Source organism: Macrobrachium nipponense, chromosome 18 (genome assembly GCF_015104395.2).
Source record: "Macrobrachium nipponense isolate FS-2020 chromosome 18, ASM1510439v2, whole genome shotgun sequence".
NCBI classification, from domain to species: Eukaryota; Metazoa; Arthropoda; class Malacostraca; order Decapoda; family Palaemonidae; genus Macrobrachium; species Macrobrachium nipponense.
Genome location: NC_087211.1, coordinates 54,028,187 through 54,050,632, shown reverse-complemented (window position 1 = coordinate 54,050,632; position 22,446 = coordinate 54,028,187). Strand labels below are relative to the sequence as shown.

Below are 22,446 nucleotides of genomic sequence, written 5' to 3'. Positions count from 1 at the left end.
TTGGCATCTCTCCTCCACTCACAATAGCTGGAGTGAGAAACGTCATAGCAGACGCGTTATCCCGATCAGTACCCCTAGAGTCGGAAATGGTCACTGGACAACAGTTCGTTCCAATGGATCCTTCAAAGAGTCCCAGGGCTACAGGTGGATCTCTTCGCATCTCAAGCGAATCACAAACTCCCCTGTTATGTAGCCCCCAACTGGACCCTCTGGCCTATGCCACGGACGCCCTGGCTCTAGACTGGAACAACTGGAAGAAGATTTAGTCTTTCCCCCAGTGAATCTTCTTATGAAAGTTTTAAACAAACTCAGGACGTTCAAGGGTCAAGTGGCTCTAGTAGCCCCAGGACTGGCCGAAGAGCAATTGGTATCCCCTAATTCTGGAGCTGGGCGTTCGTCCTCTTCGGATCCCCAATCCCAGGCTCTCCCAGTCAGTACAAATGAAGACTGTGTTCGCTTCCTCAGGGATTCTCAAAACCCTAACTTTATGGATTTCATGAACGTTTGCGGCAAAAAGAGATGCGAATATTGACCCTCAGAATATTCTCTTCTTGGAATCCGATAAAAGGGAAAAGGGATTCAACTTTGAGACAGTATGATGCTGCTGTCAAAAAGTTAGCAATCTTCCTGAGAGAATCTGATATTAGAATCATGACAGTTAATTCAGCTATATCCTTTTTCAGATCCCTATTGAAAAAGGTTTAGCAGCTAGCACGATTACGACAAACAAGTCAGCCTTGAAAAAGATATTTCAATTTGGGTTCAACATAGACTTGACGGATTCCTACTTCTCGTCTATTCCTAAGGCATGTGCTAGACTTAGACCTTCTGTAAGGCCTACGTCAGTTTCATGGTTCTTAAACGATGTTCTAAAACTGGCTTCAGAAACCGATAATGACACATGCTCGTTATAATGCTCTTAAGGAAAACCCTGTTTTTATTAAGCTTAGCTTCAGGAGCAAGAATTTCAGAACTGTCGGCTTTATCCAGAGATCCGGATCATATTCAATTCCTTCCCACAGGGGAAGTACTACTTTTCTCCGGAACGTAGCTTTTTAGCAAAGAATGAAGATCCTTTGATGAGGTGGGAACCTTGGAAGGTACTACCCCTTCCACAAGATGTATCTCTTTGCCCCAGTTACAACCTTACGAGCCTTTCTGTCCAGGGACCTCCTCATCCTCATCGGGTCCCCTCTTTAAGAGGGAAAAAGGTGGAACTTTATCCATTAAAGGCATCAGGCAACAAATCCTGTACTTTATTAAGCAAGCCAATCCTGACTCTTTCCCGAAAGCACATGACGTCAGGGCAGTAGCCACCTCAATTAATTATTTCCAACACATGAACTTCGATGAGTTGAAAAAGTATACCGGATGGAAATCGCCGACAGTGTTCAAAACGCCATTACCTTAAGTCCTTGGAAGCTCTGAAATTTTCAGCAGTAGCAGCGGGAAACATAGTTTCCCCTGATTCTAGTTAATTTGTAGTTAGAAGATTCAGTCCTCCTTTCTACCTGCTTCACCCAACAGTCGTCTATTCCTACCGTGTTCATTTACATTCACCTGGTGTCTTAGCTGCTTTTATGATGATGTAGTGGGTGTGCCCCTTATTTTTTGCTAGGGACACTCACAGATGATTATGGATTTTGATACTCATGGATGTTACCCACCCCTTATTTTTATGCTAGGGGATACATCTCATTTATAATGGTTACGGGTTTTGTATATTAAGTCATATGCATTCCTTTTATATTATCATTGTTGTTTATTTGTTCATTGATTATTTTAATTTTGCTATATATTTTTGATACATGCCTTTACACAGATACCATTTTGTTACATGTAAGCCAATTTACCTCTGTACATATGTAAAATTACCTTATGATAAGAAACATGTTTAGAATTAAGGGTAATTTAAGCATATTTCTATTTTGTATCACTGTGGTATTTGTATCTTTTTAGCAATTATATTCTTTTTTATATTTACTTTATTTTTTATTTGAGACCTATTCTGATTTATTTTATTACTTTTGTTTACAATCTTGTGCTATTTCTCTGGTACGATTTCGCGCAGCGACACGAGCTGAGCCCAGAAAAAGGGATTTTGACGTAAGGAAAAATCTATTTCTGGGCGATTGGCTCGTGTCGCCAGCGAAATCCCACCCTACCCATCCCTTCGCCCAAGATTGTCTGCTAACTTCAGGATGGCCACCAGAGGCGCAGCAGTCGGCGGCATGGGATGGAGTAGTAGTAGTACGAGCTGCTCACTCTGTGGGTCGGCTCTCCTCATGGAGGGTTTTTGTTGTGGGAGATTTCTATTGGTATTTGGCTCGTGGTAGTGGTCTCACTCGCCTAGTGTTCATACCGACACCCTCATTGGAGGGTTGAGCGGAGTCAGTTTATACTGACCTTTTTCTTTATTTTATTTATTCTCTCTGGTATGTGTTAGTACATTTACCCTAGAAATAAATAGAATTAAAGGATATTTCGCTGGCGACACGAGCCAATCGCCCAGAAATAGATTTTTCCTTACGTCAAAATCCCTTTATATTCCTTCATTAAATGAAGTAACTGGCAACTCACGATAAATGCAGCCAGGCAGCGAGCGAGACGGCCGGGCTGTCATTGTAAGCGTAAGGCCAATACAGTACCATCCAGGTCTCGGTCATTAGCAGTCGGTTGCATCTCTCTCTCCAACGGGATCGAATGGTTAACCGTATATTCCCCCTACAATCATGGACTTAGTCTCGAATGGAGGGGATAGTTAAGCTAACATAAATAAAATATTGTCTGCCTTTTGCTAAGAAGCTTTCAATAAGAAAGATATTATAACCTTTCAATGCTGTTTACCGTAGGGAACATTATTAAAGGATTCTAACACAGCAGAACATTATATTATATAATGCTCTCATGTTTACGAAAGCATGGCTTATTAGAATACATGCTTAGTGAGAAGATGGATGTAGTAGAGAATTCACTTTAAGACTACGGTATGGTCAAGTCTTTCGAGAAACGCACACAACCTTTTCCTTTTTAGAATCAGATATGCTCAAGAGAAGATGGATGAGTGGAATGGGAAACATTCTCTTCGTGGCAGAAATGGTTTCCCTGAATAGAATATACTACGTATATAAGAGTTTTTTCCTACTAAGAACGGAATTAACATGTGTAAGGATGTCGGGTACCATAAAGGCACAGATGTTCTGGCACATAACATAAAGAGTATTAGAAGAAAGCGCCGGTCTGAAGCGCCAACCTGGCGCAATGAGCCAAGAGCACCAGCCAAGATATTTTCTCGTTTTAAGCGAGTTATTAACATAAGAAGTCCAGTAGCCTCTCAGACAGCACGCTCGGTAACGGCAAGATTCGTTCCTGATTTCGTACCCATTTAATCACTTAGGCCAATTCCACGACTCTCTCATATCGCAAAGAGCATTCAGAGTAATCTTTTGCTTTTTTCGGCCTCCTGTTCGCGTTAACAAAGAGAACCTATTTGGAAAAAGAGGTTTGATGCAAGATTTTGCATGTCCGTGAGAACCTTCTCGATCAACGATAATAACTGTTATCATATGTCTAACATTTATTGCAAAGAGTTGTGAGAACCTACGGAAAGTCTTCTTCATAGATCTCTAGCAAGGTAGAGACGAACAGGCTTCCTGTAGACTGCTTCCTTTTCCTGAACCAAGAGAAGTAGCAATATACACCATCTTTATTTTATAGAAAGGGGAATAAACTTTAGTTGTTGTTTTTTTCCCTAAATATAAATGCTTTACAGAATTTAAGATAAAGGGCGTCAAAGAAAGAGAGGATAATACTTTATGCCTCATTTTGGCCTTAGAGGTTGGATTCACAGAGGTCACGTTCTTCTCACAGCATGTTTTGGAAGTCTTTTCCAAGACAGTCTGAATATTCTATAAGCATCTATTACAAATGGGGGGAAACCTTAACAACCTCTCCACTCTGAGTCCAGTCTTCGTGCAGACTGACCAGAAGTGGACATGAATGTGAGGATTTTAAAGGTGAATGACAATAGTCATAGCCAGGACATAGAATTGCTGCAGATCGTGTTTGATGGAAGAGGAAACTGTCCTCTTCCGATACCTCTGTGAACCACATATAGGTTTTTTCTTCCTTTTCAGAGGGAAGAATCAACTTTATATATATGCTATCAAAGAGCACAGTAAAAGGCTATACTCTGTCTATACAAGGAGAATTAGAGATAGCAGAGGATAAGATCTTCGGGATCTGATACGATACCTCAATACAACAAGAGTAGGATATCATGTACTTCGAATGGGATCTTTTGTGGCTTCAGATTCCGTGTTCCGACAAGATGGAACTGCTCCTCATCAAACTTCTTTGAGAAATTTTATGAGGGAATTCTTTGTTTTCTCTTGGCCCTTGACTACCAAGAAAATTTGTGCATTGGAATCTCGCATCAGATTTAATGGAGACTCGGCAATGGGTTCTTGCCAGCATAGTATGTCTGGCAAGAGAACTAAAACCCTCTATTCCTGACTCAACGATTTCAGATAGAAGTTTCGTTGCCCAGGCAGGTACTTACGTTTTCACCTACATAAGAAGAGATGGTTTAAACGTTTTTGCCTACAAGTCTTTGGGATGCGATGAGGGTTCGAAATGCTTCCCAGAATGTATTCAGAGAGGTACAGTAAAGAGCTAGAAATCAGGAGTCCTCCCAATTTCAGCTCGGAGTCTCCTTCGACTTCCAAGCCCCTTCCCTTCCTTCGGACAAGGATAGGAAGATTCTGCAACGAGGAACTTCATCAGCAAGTAAGAAGAGATCTCGTTAGCAACGGAAGGATTCAAGAAGGATCCTCCTCGCGAGGAAGACTCTTATCTCTCGTACTGTTAGATGTCCTATCGTCTAATGGATGTAGTTTACTACAATCACCTTCCCTTGCCGGAGAGGCCAGAAGCTCAAAGTGGAAGAATTTCTTCCACCCTTCTCCAATCTCCTGATAAACCATTGGTGGAGTTTTTCAGGACTTTCGGACAATGTAGCGCCAACCAGGCGCCAAATGCCAAAACAGGCGTAAAAAACGCCAGAGGCAGACAGTTTCAAGGAACACTGTCATTGTCTGATGAAGAGAAAGAGGGGGCCTCCAACCTAGCGCAGATGCGCTGGAGGCGAACAAGTCAGACAGATAAGAGTGTCTGATGTGGGCAATCCGCCAGAACATCCTCGGGACTCTACCAAGCTCGAAGCTCCAGCAAGTGGAGAGGAGTCAGCCAGGGGCCAGACGCCAAATAGTGCCAGTCTGGAGCCAGGCGCGAAGCTACTTCCAGGCGCGAGGCGCCAGCCATGAGTCAGGCAAAAACGCGCCTTCCAGGAGGCTAGGCGGCCAACCAAGTGTCAGGCAGGCGCGACCGGCGCCAGCCAGGCTCGAGGCTCCAGCCAGGCTCGAGGCTCCAACCAGACTCGAGGCGCCACCCAGGCACAAGCCAGGCTCTAGGCTTCATCCAGAAAAGATCCATTTCAAAGGAAGCCCTGGTCTTCTTTGGAATAAGTGTGATCGCTAAAAGCACTTCATGAATGACTTGATGATTCCTTCAAACAGCTGAGAATTAAAAGCGCTTGAAGTGCGAGCTTTTATGAATTCTTGTTCGTTACATAACAATATGTCGTGAAGGACATATTAGCTGTAACTTAAAGGAGATGCAACTCTGTGTTGACTTCCCTTTGCACGAAGGAGGTCAAGTGACCTACGAGAGATCCTTCTCTCTTGGTTTTACGTGTCTACGGATACGTTGCTGGGATAGGGAGCCGACACTGATCCTTAACTAAGGGAGTTAATTTTTATGTTAACATAGTTTTTTTTTTTTTTTTTTTTTTTTTTTTTTTTTTTTTTTTTTTTTTTTTTTTTTTTTTTTTTTTTTTTTTTGGGAGTTTGGGGATAGCTCTTTTCAAACTAAGCACAAACCCTCGTGTTAGGATCAGGTGATCGGGATCGGTGTTGTGCTCCTTAATTATGCCCCTAGGCATAGGTGTATTGTCATGTAAGTGGATAAGACCCCATTGACAAATGACCATTAGATTCTGTCGAGTAAGTGGATAAGACCCCATTGACAGATCTACAAGAACTCTTAGCCATAGGTCACATCCTCGCTGAGGCTCTTGAGACGAAGCAGACTACTAGCAATAGCTAGGAAGTCAACCCTTCGTCTAAACACATAGGAACCAAGGTTTTATTTATCTATTACCTACAACGTATGTTGTTTACCTGTCTAATCAGTAATTAGCTGTCTCTTACCCACCGCCAAAGGTGCCAATCAGCTAAGTATATATCTGACAGGGAAGTTGAATGTATGAAAATGATATTGTTATTGTACAATAAAGTTTCATACATACTTACCTGGCAGATATATACTTAGCTATAGACTCCGTCGTCCCCGATAGAAATTCGAATTTCGCGGCACACGCTACAGGTAGGTAGGTCAGGTGATCTACCGGCCTGCCGCTGGGTGGCAGGAATAGGAACTATTACCTTCTAAGGACAGATTTTTCTCTTGCACCTGTCTCCTGAGGGGAGGCTGGGTGGGCCATTCAATCGTATATATCTGCCAGGTAAGTATGTATGAAACTTTATTGTACAATAACAATATCATGTTTATCTCAGTAATAGATTGATTAAATTTTATTGAGATATTTTTATGGTAATATTGATGTTAGGACTGCTTTAACTGCAAGCATTTATTTTCTTTTCAGAGTATTAGAATTAAATGCATCTGATGAAAGAGGAATTCAGGTGGTTCGAGAAAAAGTGAAATCGTTTGCCCAAACTTCTGTTGCAAGTACCAGACCTGAGTAAGTATTGTGAGTTGTTGATTACACTATGTTGCCAGTTTATATTGCAGCTCATCTCAGTTATTTTTAAGGCCTTGCCATAATTTTATCAAGGTAAATATTGTATAATACAGTAATGAGTGCTAAAATATATTTGAAAGAATTGTCCTATTTCAAACAAAATCATTGCAGTACATTAATATTTGTGAATGTTTATTTCAAATTTAAACAAAAGATTGTAGTACTTTTCTTACTATTTCCTATTTAAACATGTAGCTATATTAAAAATATTTTCTTGCAGTGGCAAGCCTTGTCCACCATACAAAATTATAATTTTGGATGAGGCTGATTCAATGACGCGTGACAGCAACAGCAGCTCTGCGTACGACGATGGAAAAAACAGAGTAAAACAACACGATTCTGTTTGATCTGCAATTATGTTTCAAGAATTATTGAGCCCCTTACTTCAAGGTGTTCTAAGTTTCGTTTCAAACCACTGGGTATGTTTGTGTGTTTTATGTTTTTATGTATTTATAACTGAATTGGATAGGATGATTTCTTTTTGCCACCTTTGTCTATGCAGTAAAAAGTTAAGATTTTTTATATGAAGGTCTTTGAAAGCTGATCATAGCTTTGCTTGATAAAATATTTCTTAAAAACCATGAATTAGTATAAGTAAATTTCAGCTTGAAGTTACAGATAACAAAATGTACCAGTCATATCTTGAATAGCAAATATTTTAAAGGTTATATGTTGAGTGCCTTGTTGTGATGGTCTGTAATATTTTATTTATTTTTTGTGTAAAATTGAACTAAACATGTTTATGGTATTGTTCATGTAAAATCTGAATTTTTATTATAACTGCTGCATCTTCAGCCCGAGACATTTTGATCAAGAGGTTATCATACATTTGTGAAGAAGAAAACATCCAATATGAAGATGGTGTACTAGAAGCATTTATTGAAACCAGTGGTGGTGACTTGAGACGAGCCATCACTACAGTCCAGTCAACATCACGAGTAAGAGGAAAGGATGAAAAGATAACAAAACTGGATGTTTATGAGGTTACAGGTAATGATTCACAACACGTAAAATATTTCATGTTTGAAGCTTGGCTAAAATTCTGGTGTGATGCTTATGGTGGTAAACATTTTAGAAAAAAAAAAAAAACTTTGAGAACATCCTATTGCATAAGTGATTAAATAACTTTGGTGACAATGTTCTCATTTTCATGCTCTATTGCAAACTGAATTAGGTTTAGCAAAATTTCTGGTCATGATATGAAAGATACAGCATGTAATTTGTATTTTTAATTTGTTTAATATGTTGGGAGTACGAATCATGTATTATTGTTTTTTGCCCTTCAGGTGTCGTTCCTGAGTCTTGGTTGACTGAATTGATGGAGGTCTGTGCAACTGATTCCTATGAGAAACTAAGTGACTTCTTGAGTAGATTAATGGCAGAGGGTTATGCTGGAAGTCAGGTGAGTTGTAAATATGAGTAGTAACAGACTTCAAGATGTATATTTATCAAATTCGGTTTAAATTTACTTCAAATTGAAGAATGAAATTAAGGACGTTTTTCCATAGCTTTTTGTCTAAACCTGTATATTACTGTAGAAGTGTTTGAGGTATGCTATCACTTTCAGTAATCATAACAGCAGCATAGATCTTTGTATTGAGATAGTCCTGTAACTCATTTTGAGGTTATTTTTCATTTGTTTACGAAGTGACTGAGAAAGGGTGAGCTGCTTAAGTCAAGCACTGTTGCTGCAAGACAGGCGTGTGTTAACAAAATATCTTAAAAAAACTTAGCAGAAGCTCAGTCTGTAGCTTACTAACTTTGTGAGAAATCAGGTCTGATGATACATTACCAAGAAGGCCATCTTACCAGTTAAAAATGTTAGATATTTTTCATGGTGTTAATGCATGTGGTACCTTTGTTTTGCATGGTTATTGTTCACTTGTAAATTTGTGCTTAGTTGTTTCGATTGAATTTATTCATTGAATAATTAAAGTTTGTCAGTGATGCTGTGAACCGAGTGATCTTTTAAATAGTAACGCTGAAACAAACTTTTCTTTACTTTTCAGATATTATCTCAAGTGCATGACCTGTTAATTGAGAATGAAAGGCTCAGTGATTCTGCAAAGGCTGTTATATTGGATAAACTAGCTGTAAGTAGACTTTATTTCTATTTAATAATGATTATATTACATTTTTAAACATCCCACCAAGTTCAAAATGTTTTCCTACACATTACAAACTTAGTTGTGGCTTTGTACTCAGTTATGCATGGTTACCCAGAGATACCACTGATATCTCCACTGTGTTAGTCCTGAGTTCATTGCCACTGAAGTCCCTTCATGGATTTTCACTGGCATACAACCTTACTGATCCTTTTTAGCTAGCAAAGGGGGCTTTGAGTCATCAGTAGCTGTTACCTTGTTCTCCCAGGTCTCAGGTGGAAAGGGTGCTTGGGCACTGTTCATACTTGTGGATATTTGGTCACTTGGACATTGTGCACAAATGCAGTGACCTGTCCCATGCTCTTGTTACTCAGTAGCTACCTTTAAACCCTTAATTCAGAGAAACTATATTGTGAGTAATTGATTAGAATAAAAGTAGTAGTAGAAGATGATAGCACAGGCTCCCTCACTTGCTTGCTGAATTTCATTAGTATACAAATTGACTGCAGAGCACTAGTTTACATGGTGGAAGAGGTCTTTCACCTGCTTTGGGAAGTCCCTTTTGTTGCTTCCATCTTTCTTTCTTGAAATCTTCACCTGAAAACCCTTACAGACAGAGACAGTTGACTATAAACCCAATAGGGTTCCAAAGGAAAATCAGCCTGCAGAGAGAGAATTTATAGGAAAAGCCATTAAGTAAATAAATAAGAAGAAATATAAAATTAAACCAATACACCTGAATTCAGGAGGCATCAGTAGGTAGCAGGACTGAATTTTGCCAAATATTAGATCAGAGGATTCCACAACTGCACTAGGTAAATTCTTACACATTATAGTACTAGCAAACCGATTAGTATTAAACCTGATACCAAAAAAAAATAATAGTATTAAACCTGATACCAAAAAAAAATTAATAAATAAAACAGGACACTGTTGGCAGCTCAGTCAACCAATTGTTTCAAGTGAAAATAACAAGGTTGGTAAAGAAGAGTGCAGAGGATGTTTGTTGTTATAGTGCATTTTGTGCAACAGATATAATGAGCTTACTGTATGCCACAAGTGAACATTTTGAGATAGCAAAATAAATATGATTGATGACATTACTCTATCCAAGAGAAAAGAGTTAAAACACTTATTAGTAATAACTTCATCACAGAGCATTTGAAAACATCTCCTCAAGATATCAACTTTTGTGAGAAAAAGAGCAAGTCAAAAGTCAATTTCATATCAAAGTAACACCTAGATTCTTAAAAGTCACTGACATTTATAAGTATGCCATTGAAAAGTAAACCAGGGTGCAAAGGATAAATTGTTTTGTATCGACTAGTTGTCATAATTTAAGTTTTAAAATAGAATGTTTCAGCTTCATGCCCCAAAGCCTACTTCACTCTTGAATATATGCCAGATCTCTGTTCAAGGCTGCAACCACAGACCTCAGGTGTGAAGAAGAAATGACAGCTAGAAGATAACATTATCGGCACACACAATCATGTTGTTCTCCAAACCTTGCCACAAGTCACCAGTGTAGATAATAAATAGCAAAAAAACTGTAGGTAAAATATTGATAAAGATATATCAATTCCCAATAATCTTAGCTTCCAGATATGTGCATTATGATTCACACAATCAGAGGCTGCACTAAAATCCAAACTGACTATGTGTCCCTCAGCACCCTCATCAAGAGCACTCTGCAAGACGTTAAATATTGATGAGTGTATCACAAGTACCAAGGTCTGTATGAAACCCAAACTTTGATGCTGGTAGCAGGTTATTATTATCTTCATACAATCTACAAAGATGCTTTGAGAGCTGCATCTCAAAAACTAGATATACCAAGGCTAATTGAAATTGACTTATTTTTTGAGGGACACGAGGACTGACATGGTAGTCTATGAGTGATACATCCAGGTAAGGGAGTTTTTGAGTAAAGACATATTAAAGATGGATAAACTTATTTTGGTGTCTAACTTATGTGGCAAATGTTACCCACAACTTAAATCACATCCAAGAATTTTAGGGGCAGACTTGTAAGCCAGCATATATGGTAAAGTGATGGTAGTTGACATTAAAAACTTGTACTTACAATAAAATTGGTATGACATGTGTAACGTTAAGCAAGGGAACTTGATCAAACTCAAGACTGACAGGTCATGTTACAGAGGAAGTATGGTTACTTCATAAAATAAAACCTCTACAATGGTCCTTGAGGTGACTCAGCATCCATAGATTCAGTACATCCAATCAGTTAAGCAAAGCAAATGACAAGAGGGAATGTGGAATAAACACCTGCCAATAAGATTCCATAATACTATCCGACTCATATAGCAAGTTGTAAGTGGAGAGATTTGCCTTTTTAGGATTAATTTTTTTCAGATGTCATTTGATCATATGAGAATAGAAACCATTCCATTTTTAGTAGAATTATTCCTCAGCAGAGGCTTGAACAGTCATTGAAACTTGGTAACAAGGTAGCTTAAATGGAGGTAGGCAGGTGAGTGGGGAATTGCCATTCACTTCTCTTTTATCATGCACTTTTTCTTTAGCTAAGGCGTTGAGGAGACATCTTGAGGATCAGGCTTGGTTTTCTTTTTTATATTTTTATGTATTTTATTATTTTATTTATATTTTTGGCAAAGAGTAAAGATAGTAAAGTTGAGGTGGTAGTGCAAGAGATGTACTTTTTTAGTCAGGACTCAATCCACTGAGCAGTCTCCTTCAAGTGCTCAGCAGGGCTCAGATCTCCTTGATAACAGAACAAGGAACTGGTTTCTTTCTTGCAAGAGGGTCAGGAGTCTTCCCAAGCCCTTTTTACAACAGCCTTCCCTCCCAGTTTTGATGTGGAGGTTAGATAGGCTGTCCTTTGGGATTGTCATAAGCTACATTTCAAAGACTAATGACCTCTTTTCTTAGAAGCTGATTCCATTTCCAGCCTACCCTCCAGGATCACTAAGCTCTGGCCCTGTCACTGGGTCTAATTCCGATAGCTCCTCCTTGGCCCCATACTGAATTGTATCCTGATATGCTAGCTCTTCTGGTTGAGGTGCCCAGAAAGTCCTCTTTGGCCAACTCCTCTGTTAGTTGCACATTTTGAGGAAGCTTGAACTATCATGTATGCACCGGGGAGTGGACCATCTTCTCATATTTTTGTTGTAGATGGGGTCTTTTTCCAGTTGGAGATACTTAGATCACAGACTTTATTGTCCACTTATGCTCTGCCATGAGCCAGGTCTTTCCTCTGAAGGACATGGACCTCTCCTCCTCAGTAACTTTTGCCTATCTTGTTACCTTCAGCCTCCTGAGTGGAATCTGCTTATCCCCCACAGTCAATGTCAAGTATAGAGCCCTTGGGAGAGGCCTTAGATTGAGATCTCACCCTCAAGACGTTCTGTTAGTCTTAGCCTCTGTGGTGCGTAAGTGTGTTGCACCACTGTCAGCATCTTTTATGGCTCTCTCAGGGCTGGAGATACTTGCACTGATCAATACTCTTCCATAAAAGGCTATGGTGGGTTATGATATTTTTTTGCACATGGCAAAATAGAGATTCAGATGCTGATTTCCAAATTGGCAAAGTATAATGTTACATACAAGTCCCAGGGTGTTAATTGGGAGACACCCAATATATAAAAAATGCTGAAAGAGTAAACATAAGAAAAATTGCAAAGGAAAATAGTACATTATTGAACTATATTACTTCAGTACAATTTAGTAGTATTCTTGATTAATCTTATTATTAGTACATTTATAGAGAAGCAAGATTGTTGAAACTCATTTGTCGTATTTTACCTTAATTAATAAAACCTGTCTGATAAATGCTCTCCCAGCAGAAGTTTAATTTACCTTTTTTTCAGATGTGTGAGTTCCTCGCTGGCCGAGTGGTTTTCGAGCTGGGCTGCCAATCCGGTGGTCTCAGGTTCGATTCCCGGCTCGGCCAACGCGGAATCAGAGAAATTTATTTCTGGTGATAGAAGTTCATTTCTCGATATAGTGTGGTTCGGATCCCACAATAAGCTGTAGGTCCCGTTGCTAGGTGACCAATTGGTTCCTAGCCACGTAAAAATATCTAATCCTTCGGGCCAGCCCTAGGAGAGCTGTTAATCAGCTCAGTGGTCTGGTAAAACTAAGATATACTTAACTTTTTTCAGATGTGTGATCATCGGCTTATGAATGGTGGTGATGAATATCTCCAAGTCTTGGATTTGAGCTGCACAATTATGAAACAAATATGTCATTCAAAGTAAATTCGATGGACTTGCTATGCTGTATTTAATGTCCATCAACTTAGAGGTATGTTGTTGGAAAGCTTATTTTGTTATCTTCTCAGTTCTGTTATGATATTTTGCCCTTTCAGTTTTCATTTGTAGCCTATGAGGGCTGTAATGTCAGCAGTTAGTATCTTTCTGGCTCTCACTGCTCTTAGCCTCCTTCTCTTTCACAGCTTTTGATAGATTCCTGGTTGTACACAGATGTTCAGGATCAGTGCCCTTAAGGTTCAAATGGCCCTTCTGTGGAGCAGTCTCTCTCTCTAAAGATGCATTGCCTTCGTTGCAATGTCCACAATTGAAAAGGAGCTAATAACAGAGAATAATGATAACATTTTAAAGTTTATGTTCAGTATATAAAATTACCGAGTGGGTAAAATAAACATTGAACAACATCTAGTTAAAAGTTTACTTAAAAAACTGTCTAGGTTATGATTTGGTTTCATAAAAAGTATTTTGATTGACTCAAGTTAGTCCAAATATTTTGAAAAAGCCAATATTAACCTAGACACTTCATTTCATTCAGATTAATTTTTAGAAAACTAAATCTTAGCCATATAATTAATATAATATTAATTATATATATATATATATATAATATATATATATATCTATCTATCTATCTATATCTATCTATCTATCTATCTATCTATCTATCTATCTATCTATCTATCTATCTATCTAAAATATTTTGCCAGCCAGATCTTAACCTAGACACTTGTGTTTTACCTACTCAGCAATTTTGTCATGTCTCTTTTTACCCTTGAGAATGTTTTGAATGACAACAAAACACGTTGCAAATAAAATGTAGTTTCATATTCCCATTGCTTCATGAGTTATTGAAGCAAATCAGATGTCATCATCATTATCAAGAACATTTTACACCAGCTTTTCCCTGTATGGGTTTGAACATGACATGAATTCTATAGATTTATAAGTAAGGCATTGTATGGAAGACTTCTCTCTTAAGGATTAGACATCAGTTGAAGGGTTGTAAATATATCAGTACTGAATATATGTAATACTTTTGTAAGGACTAGGCATCAGATCATGAGATGTCAAATTAGTTTAACTGTACCCACAAGCCACTAAATATTTCTAGTGTTATGTCCATGGGATTGCTTTTTTAAAGGTGAATATAACATTATATTTTTCTTGATTGAGATTTGTTGGCTCATGGAACTGGGTATGTATACTTGCCTGTGTTTGCAATGGAGACCCTACAGCTGAACTATATTTCAGAGCTGTCACGTCACCAAGATGTCCTTGCCAAGTAAATCCTGTCTAAGAGTTACAGGAACATTAAAAACATGAATACAGTATGTTGTACTGTAAATCAAGAAACAGGATACAAACAAACAGGACTGTATGGTATGTATTTTGAGAGGATAGTGCTAATACCAGGGAAATGGAAGATAGACATGATCATGTAGGTAGATAAAGGAATTCTTTTTTCTCTCCATGTGTCAGTGTTTCCACTTCCTTTTCCATAGACCATTACAGTAGTCCTGTTAGTATTTGAATACCTGTTGCATTATTTAATATTGAAATAGTGTTGTAAAAGCAGTGTGCTTTTGTGAATTCTTTTATTTTATTCTGATTGTAAATGAGCATAATGATACTTAACAAAAACAAGTTCATGCTTTACCTAAATGTTATATACATATTACAAACTTGGTAAGGGAAGTAAATCATCAGTTTTGATATCATTGATATATTTTGATATAAATAAATGAAATATTTATAGTTTCAATTTTATTAACATTTGTATTACTAACTATAAGGATAATAGGAAATCAGAACTTTAAGAGTCTTCCTTTCTGTAGTGGTGCAGCTCATAATATGAGTAATGTTGGTCTTCCTTTTTGTAATTTTAAATGTTCTACAACTATTTCAGGGTATTCTAATGCAGTAGTACAGTTCTTTTACTTTTTTGTCCCTCACATAGTAGCTAAGCCTGATTACAGATGAGAGTACAGTAGGTCAATGTTGTAGGTTGTTTTAATTGAAGAGAGGATCGGCTGTATCATACATTGTTGTATGATTACTGTTATAAGTAATCATCATAAATGGGAACAGTTCTGATGCGTACTAGGAGTATCTCCGCTTTATGTCAGTTAGCCATATCATCTTATACCTTATTTATAAATTGTGGATACAGAAACAAATAGAAATTACAAGTAATTATTTATCACATTTGACTATATAAATGTACTTAAAATAATTAGGATGAGTTATTAAGGTTTGATAGTAACGCACAGTAACTAACTTCATTTATAAACATACAGTGACAGAACAATGTATAAATGAATGTAACAGAAGTGAAAGCCAGGAACATAATACTATACTCTATTGTGCATTATATAGCACAACATGTAAAGTATTGCCTTATTCGCACACAGGACAAACAAGCAAAATAAACAGCACTTACACCATTCAAGTTTGAATGGTTTGTCCAGAGTAAATAACAAGTCAATAATACAAACAAGATATATTTTGCAGACAATGGTAAACAAAGGCTGGTATTAGTGTTATGAAAAATAAGATAGTATATAAAAAAAGTAGCTAACTTAGATACTTTTTTTTTTAGATACTATTTAGTGTACAAAGGAAGTCTATTGCTTTGTGAACAAAGAAGGGGTAAAAATGAAATCCTACCATCACTGAAGACATTAACCAATATCCAAGCCAAGGTATAATTTTTTCATTGATTCATTAAAAAAAAAAAATGGAAAGTACAGGAGAATTTCATTTGCCTCCATGCCTTAGTATTTTAGATATAAAATTATTTACAATTTTTCTTGTTGATTAAAGATTCTTCAGTTTGGTAAACCATTATAGTCTTCATACATTTTGTAAACAATCACTTTTTACATAATCAAGTACACAACAAAGTAATCCTAAATGAGAAATCTACATTGAACACACTATCCCATGTTAGTAAAGAACTACTGAAGTTAATAGCTGGATAAGTCATCCAATACTGATAGATCATTAAAGCTGTCCTTAATATGAGATAAAATTGATTAACCATCAGAAACCACACAAACTAAAAAAAACAAAGGATTTCAAGTATTGAAATGAACCTCCCTGATGAATCACTGAAGTAAAATCCTGTATTGTTTACATAGCTTGTTGTGCTGTTATAATTGAGCTGACAGCCAAGAATAATCTTGCACACAGTAACTGATACCATTAACTGATACCATGAACAATTAAGTTAAAACGAGATACTTTTAGAAGCAAACTTACACTCATCCAATTATTACAAAACAAACAGAAATGTTCAGATGTGTGAAATACATCTAGAATCAGCAAATTCATGTGGTCACAGACTAGATGATACTGGTGAAATTGTAGAATAACACAAAAATCTTAATTTAGATAAAAATACATAAAACCTTGTTATTTCAGAACCATACTACATAATGAACACATTGCTCAAACAGCCACTAACTAGACTAGTCCACTTCCATAGTATGATGTGCCCATATGTGAGACAAGTAAAGAACAAGGAAAAATGGATGTGAATGACAAAAGTGGTTAAGACTAAAGACAAGAATGAGGCAGATGCAACTGAAATTCAGCAAAAAACTGATATTTCAAACAACCAACCATAACTATTATGATGTGTTTGGATGTCCACCAACACCTATATGAGCTATTCTCCATCAAGTTTTCATGAATAAAATACAGCCATTTATTTCTGAGCTTACCATGTCAATTTATGGTGTTTGAAAATAAAAAGCTCCTGAATGAAAATAAAAGGGTCCTGAATGCCTACTAGATTTCTGAGGTCATGAATATTGTAAATACTTAGACAGTAACAAACTAAGAGATACACGCTGCACTTGCACTCTGTAAATGCTTTAGTAGCTAATTTTTTTTTCTGTGAAAATGGACTGATGCAACTTTCTGTAGGGGCTCTTGATTAAACATCCCAGTAGCTTAATAAATAAAGGCATAAGCAACAATAAGACCAGAACTGCAGTGTGAAACCAATACTGCAAATCAGAACCATAATATTTTGCAAATGGTAGTGGAGATGAAGTGCAACCAAAATGCACTTTGAGCTGTTGTGGCTAGTACTTCTTCCACTTTTAAAAATACTACAGATGTATATAAATCATGAGAATTAACATATACACAATGGTTACTGCAAGGAAAAGATAAAAAAAAAGCTGTATTAAATGCAAACTATGAATAAACTACCTAAAAAAAATCCCTAAATATAAAGTGAATTGGAGACAGCAGAATGTTTAAGTGAGAAAGAACAAAGTACAAACTTGAACGTAATAAACCTAACCATGAGAAAATTTCATGTGATGTGGCAATGCATTTTGTTTTCTTAATTGTGTTTAGCATAAAGAAAACAAAATCAATTAAAGGTGTTTTTTGTAATCAAAACAATATTGATTGATCACACAACCAACAAAAGTAAGCAAAGTCAGATTCAGAGTTCAGTTGTCAACATTATGTGTACTACAAAACCACCTTTGATAATAAGCTGAAAATTAAACATCAAAATTATGTTGAAAATCTCCATTCTTGCAAATGTACACCAGATTTTATTAACATCTCTTAAAATGTGAACAAAACTTGCCAATATTAATCTCCCTGTATTAGATGTAGTACATAACTGAACACTGGCAGCCCTGTGTCAGACCACAATACACGTTTAATATAAAATTAATCCACAATGATTCCTTTCAACAACTTAACCATATCTTATTTAACAATCACAAAAATAATTTATATTTTATCTGCATGATTCAAAGTTTAATGGAGCTGTACTAATTTAATAAATATCTACGTAGACTTTATAATTAATAAAGATGAATCCTTCGGGCCAGCCCTGTAATGACTAACTAAATTAGCTCAGTGGTCTGGTTAAACTACTGTATTTAATAATAATGAATGATTCATTGTAACACTTAACTAAATTACTAAGGAGCACCCAAAACAGCTAGTTCCTTTACTACAGTACTTACAAAAATTGCAAGAAATTAAATATCTCCACCTCAATGAACATCATTATTTACAAGTTAAATCCTAACATACTGTGGCAAGTAACCTTGACTGTTAATAAAGAACATACTGTTTACAGTGTGTGTGTGTGTATATATACAGGCAGTCCCTGGATATCAGCGGGGGGTTCCATTCCCAAGGGTGTGCTGATAAGCAAAAACCGTCATTAACCGAAACTCTGCTATTTATGGTGCCATAATGATGCTTATGGCCCCAATAACCAGCTATCGGCACCATAAGCACCTTATGGCGCCATTGTTAGATATGTTACGGTGCCCTAACCCTATTATGGGTGCCTTATGGCGCTGATAACCGGAACTTGGCCCTTTATGGTGACATAGATCACCGATTTTATGGCACTAGACAAGTGTCATAAAACCGGATTGCCGATAACCGTGACTGCCTGTATATTATATATATATTATATATATAAATGAACATCACTGATAACTGAAAATTGGCTAGTTTTGGTATGCATCAATGCCAGTACTCTATTATCGGCATCGAAACAAACCAGAAAAATCGGCCCATTAAAAAAACCGGATTGCCAATAACCGAGGCCGCTGATAACCTGGGACCGCCTGTATTTATATACATGTATATATTACATTATTTAGAATGACCATTATGTTTACTTAAGTGTACCAAGAGCTATGACAAAACTGACTAGCATAAAGCCAGTTTCGATCTATGCAGACCACGACTTTGGACTAGGGTAGCAGTTCCAAAAGCCATCACTACTACATACATTGTATGCACCTTGCAAGTTTTTCCTTAATTTCTCAGTAATTGTCATTTAATAATATATTTATACAATATATATATATATATATATATATATATATATATATATATATTTAATATATAATATATATATATAATATACATACATACATACATACATACTACATACATACATACATACATACTACCATACACACACTCTTAGTACTGCAAACTACATATGCATAAAATATCACACAGTGAAGTCTTTACTCTTTACAAATGACTATTTCATGTATGACTTTATAAGATAATATGTTAACACTTTAAAACTACAAGAATACTTGATATGCAGGTGCAATGAAAAACAAGTGAATAATAAGCCAAACTACAAGTGGCCAACTTGAAAACCTGTCTATTCTGGATAAAATACTGTATCTAAAAATAGTATGACCCTAATATTTCTTGTCATTTCAAAATCATAAATATAATCAAGAATTTAATATTCAGTAAGAAAAAGAAATAAAAAAAGATTACCAAATGTATGGCCTTCTTATCCCATAAAGGTAATCAGAAAAAAAAATAAATTACCAAATGTATGGCTTTCAGTTTTATAAGAAAGGTTCTCTCAATACTTGAATACAGACAATTTGAACTGCCAAGTTAAAACCAGAGCACAGAAATTTCTCTTTCATTGTAATTACAAGTAAAGAAAAAAGAAAGAAAAAAACTGACGGACTTTACTAGAATTATACTTGTTTCTTTTAGAGCTGTTGTTTGGCTTTATACCTAAATTTTGCAATTCAACCTATGTATACTGATTTTCCTCATGACAGATGAGCCATTTACTTAAAGGAACTGAAGTACTCTCACATAGCAGGTTCCTTTTAATTGTATCTAGGACTTTATACTAAAGGTAGCTTTGAACATAGTACCGTATAGTGTTCTGTTATATTTGTTCCCATTTTCTTACTGTGTACACCATAAGAATAATTACATCCATTCTAGACTCACTGGATTGAAGGATTGTTCTTGAATGAGTGGAATTGGAGCTAGACAGACATTAAACAGACAGCTTGGTGATAAGATGAAAAGGAATTGATGTTAAATGCATTAAATGGTAGAGGAACATTACAACCATAGGCTAACAGGGAACTGCAAGAAACCTTTAGTGCTGTCTCAAAATTTTCTGCATAGACACTAGTAGTAATGCTGTGAAAGGGACTTAGAAGAAGTCTGTATATTAGTTTTTACTTTCTTACTGTTACAGCAACATTCAACTATATAAGAAAAATACAATTTACATTATTGGACATCATTTCAAATTGACATCGCCAGGATTTTTGGTATGATTCAGAGCACAGTGATAATTTAAAGTTATATTCCCAAAATCATGTGTTGTCCATTCATGCTGGTGTTGAAAAAAGCATGATTTTAAATCAGGCATCACTCATGATGGTAGATATTAACCCAGGACTCCAGATCCAAAGAGCACATGGTGCTCCAGATTTGATCCAGAATTGTCTACAGTAAATATGTATTATACTATGGAAGACATTTTCCTATGTTCAGAAGGTAGTACATATTTTTGAGGGGCTTCTAGATTTGTGATTGTATCCACATTTACTTTGTATATTTTAAGTTTTTCTGCAATGTTGAAAAAGAAAATTGTAAAGAAGAATAAGACGCTGGAAATTCACTGAGAGCTATAGCACCAAAGCCACAAGGCAAAACTGAATTATTGTTACGTTGATTATGTAACATTCCTTACTTTACTTTCGGCTTGATTAATTTTTGTATCTTTTTAAGAAACAAGTGGGTTTTACAGGAGGCTAAGGACAGGCTCTCAAGAATAAATTAAATTTTCTACATCACATTTGTACCTTATATTGCATTACCACTAACACAAAACATCAAGACAATGGAATTCCCATCATTTACAGTAATTAAAAATTTCCTAATAATGGAGGAAGATAAAAAACATGACTTCTAAATATAATTTTGAAAAATAAATTGTCACCTGTCCAAAAATTTCTTTACCCCCCACAAAGCATTGAAAGAAACAGATCAAAGCAGAAAAAATTACCTGAAATTTGAATAAGATTATAAAATCTATTAAGTTTTACCCCTGAATAAGAGAATTTTGATAAAATATCAAAAGTCTCTCACCTTCAGTTTGCCAATTTTCAGTTCCGATTCCATATACAACTCCCAACTTTAACATGGACTGGATTTTTCCCTAGAGTTCAACCTCCATCACTGAAAATTAGCACTTATTAAATGAGAGGTTCAGAAGAGAAAATTCTGCTCATATCTATAACACTTTATTTTCTTAGCTTAAAAACTAGAATGACAAGTGGCCTCACCTCATACAAAGCCTCTCATGAAAGACTAACTTAGGGGCAAAATGAAGCAGATTACATTTCATAATGATGCAACTAGTCTATGTTCAATAAAATGATGAGCTTTGCTCTACACAAAAATTAGGTTAATTCATCCACAGGAATATAAAAGTTAAACTTTTTCTTAACAGAATGAGATTTTATGTAATGGACAATGGCTAGGTTGTTAATGAGACTGGAAAGGTAAAGAATAGAGACTTCACTGTATAACCCATTGTAGTTGTGACTTAGTTTAACTAAAATTAAAAGTAGTATGCAATGAAATACAAGAATATCTTTCTTTGACTATACTTACATTTTACCTCCACTTTACTTGGGAAAATATTCTTGAGTGATCAAGTCACAACCAAAAAATTATCAACTTCTCTCTTGATTGCATATGTCACATACACGATTCATATGTTCAGCATCTTGATTACATATATATAATATATATACAATTTATAATGTTTAGCAAACAAGGTGTGAAATAAAGTATTTTTTTATAGTTAATGAAATTTTGAATTTCAGTTTAAACTTTATAGTTAATGAAAAAGATACTAGAATTTTGGTTTTAACTGTACTACCAGTAATGATAAAATAAATCTAATTATAAAATAGAACACATTAAGAACACTCTTCACACAACATAATCAAACGGTCAGATTCCCCAGCATTTTCATTATTCTGAGTTGAAGGCTGAGTGGATGATGGTGGTGGGGAGTTGATAACATCTACAGCAATCTGTACAGGACCTGGAGGACTGCCTTGATATGAAGAACTGTTCTGGCTACCTAAACTAGAACTGTCTGCAAACAAGATTTAAAAAGTTTTAGAATTTGAAGACATACAAACTCCATATTTTTAAAATTACTATTGTAATTGTAAATATTAGTCACCTTATGAAACTGGGTTCAGTTCTATGGCAGGAATTCAATAGAAAGATCTGCAAATAGGATCCTCCTCTTAAGGTTATCCTAGCCAGTCCTATGATAGTCAAGTATTTTGACTCAATGGATCCAGTTAAACTGCCTGATAATAATCAAAATATTTATTTTAATTATAAG

At 36.1% G+C, this 22,446-nt stretch overlaps 1 protein-coding gene across 1 annotated transcript; it reads left to right on the top strand.

Annotated features, from left to right (window-relative positions):
- Positions 1 to 6,724: 6,724 nt before the first annotated feature.
- LOC135197073 (replication factor C subunit 4-like) lies at positions 6,725 to 16,699 on the top strand (the record flags this gene model as incomplete). The annotated part of the gene is given in 9 exon segments (XM_064224022.1): positions 6,725 to 6,823; positions 7,104 to 7,164; positions 7,166 to 7,198; positions 7,200 to 7,302; positions 7,679 to 7,873; positions 8,170 to 8,285; positions 8,893 to 8,976; positions 13,131 to 13,272; positions 14,490 to 16,699. Coding segments are annotated over 8 exon segments (787 nt in total), but the record flags the coding sequence as incomplete, so codon positions are not given.
- Positions 16,700 to 22,446: the final 5,747 nt, after the last annotated feature.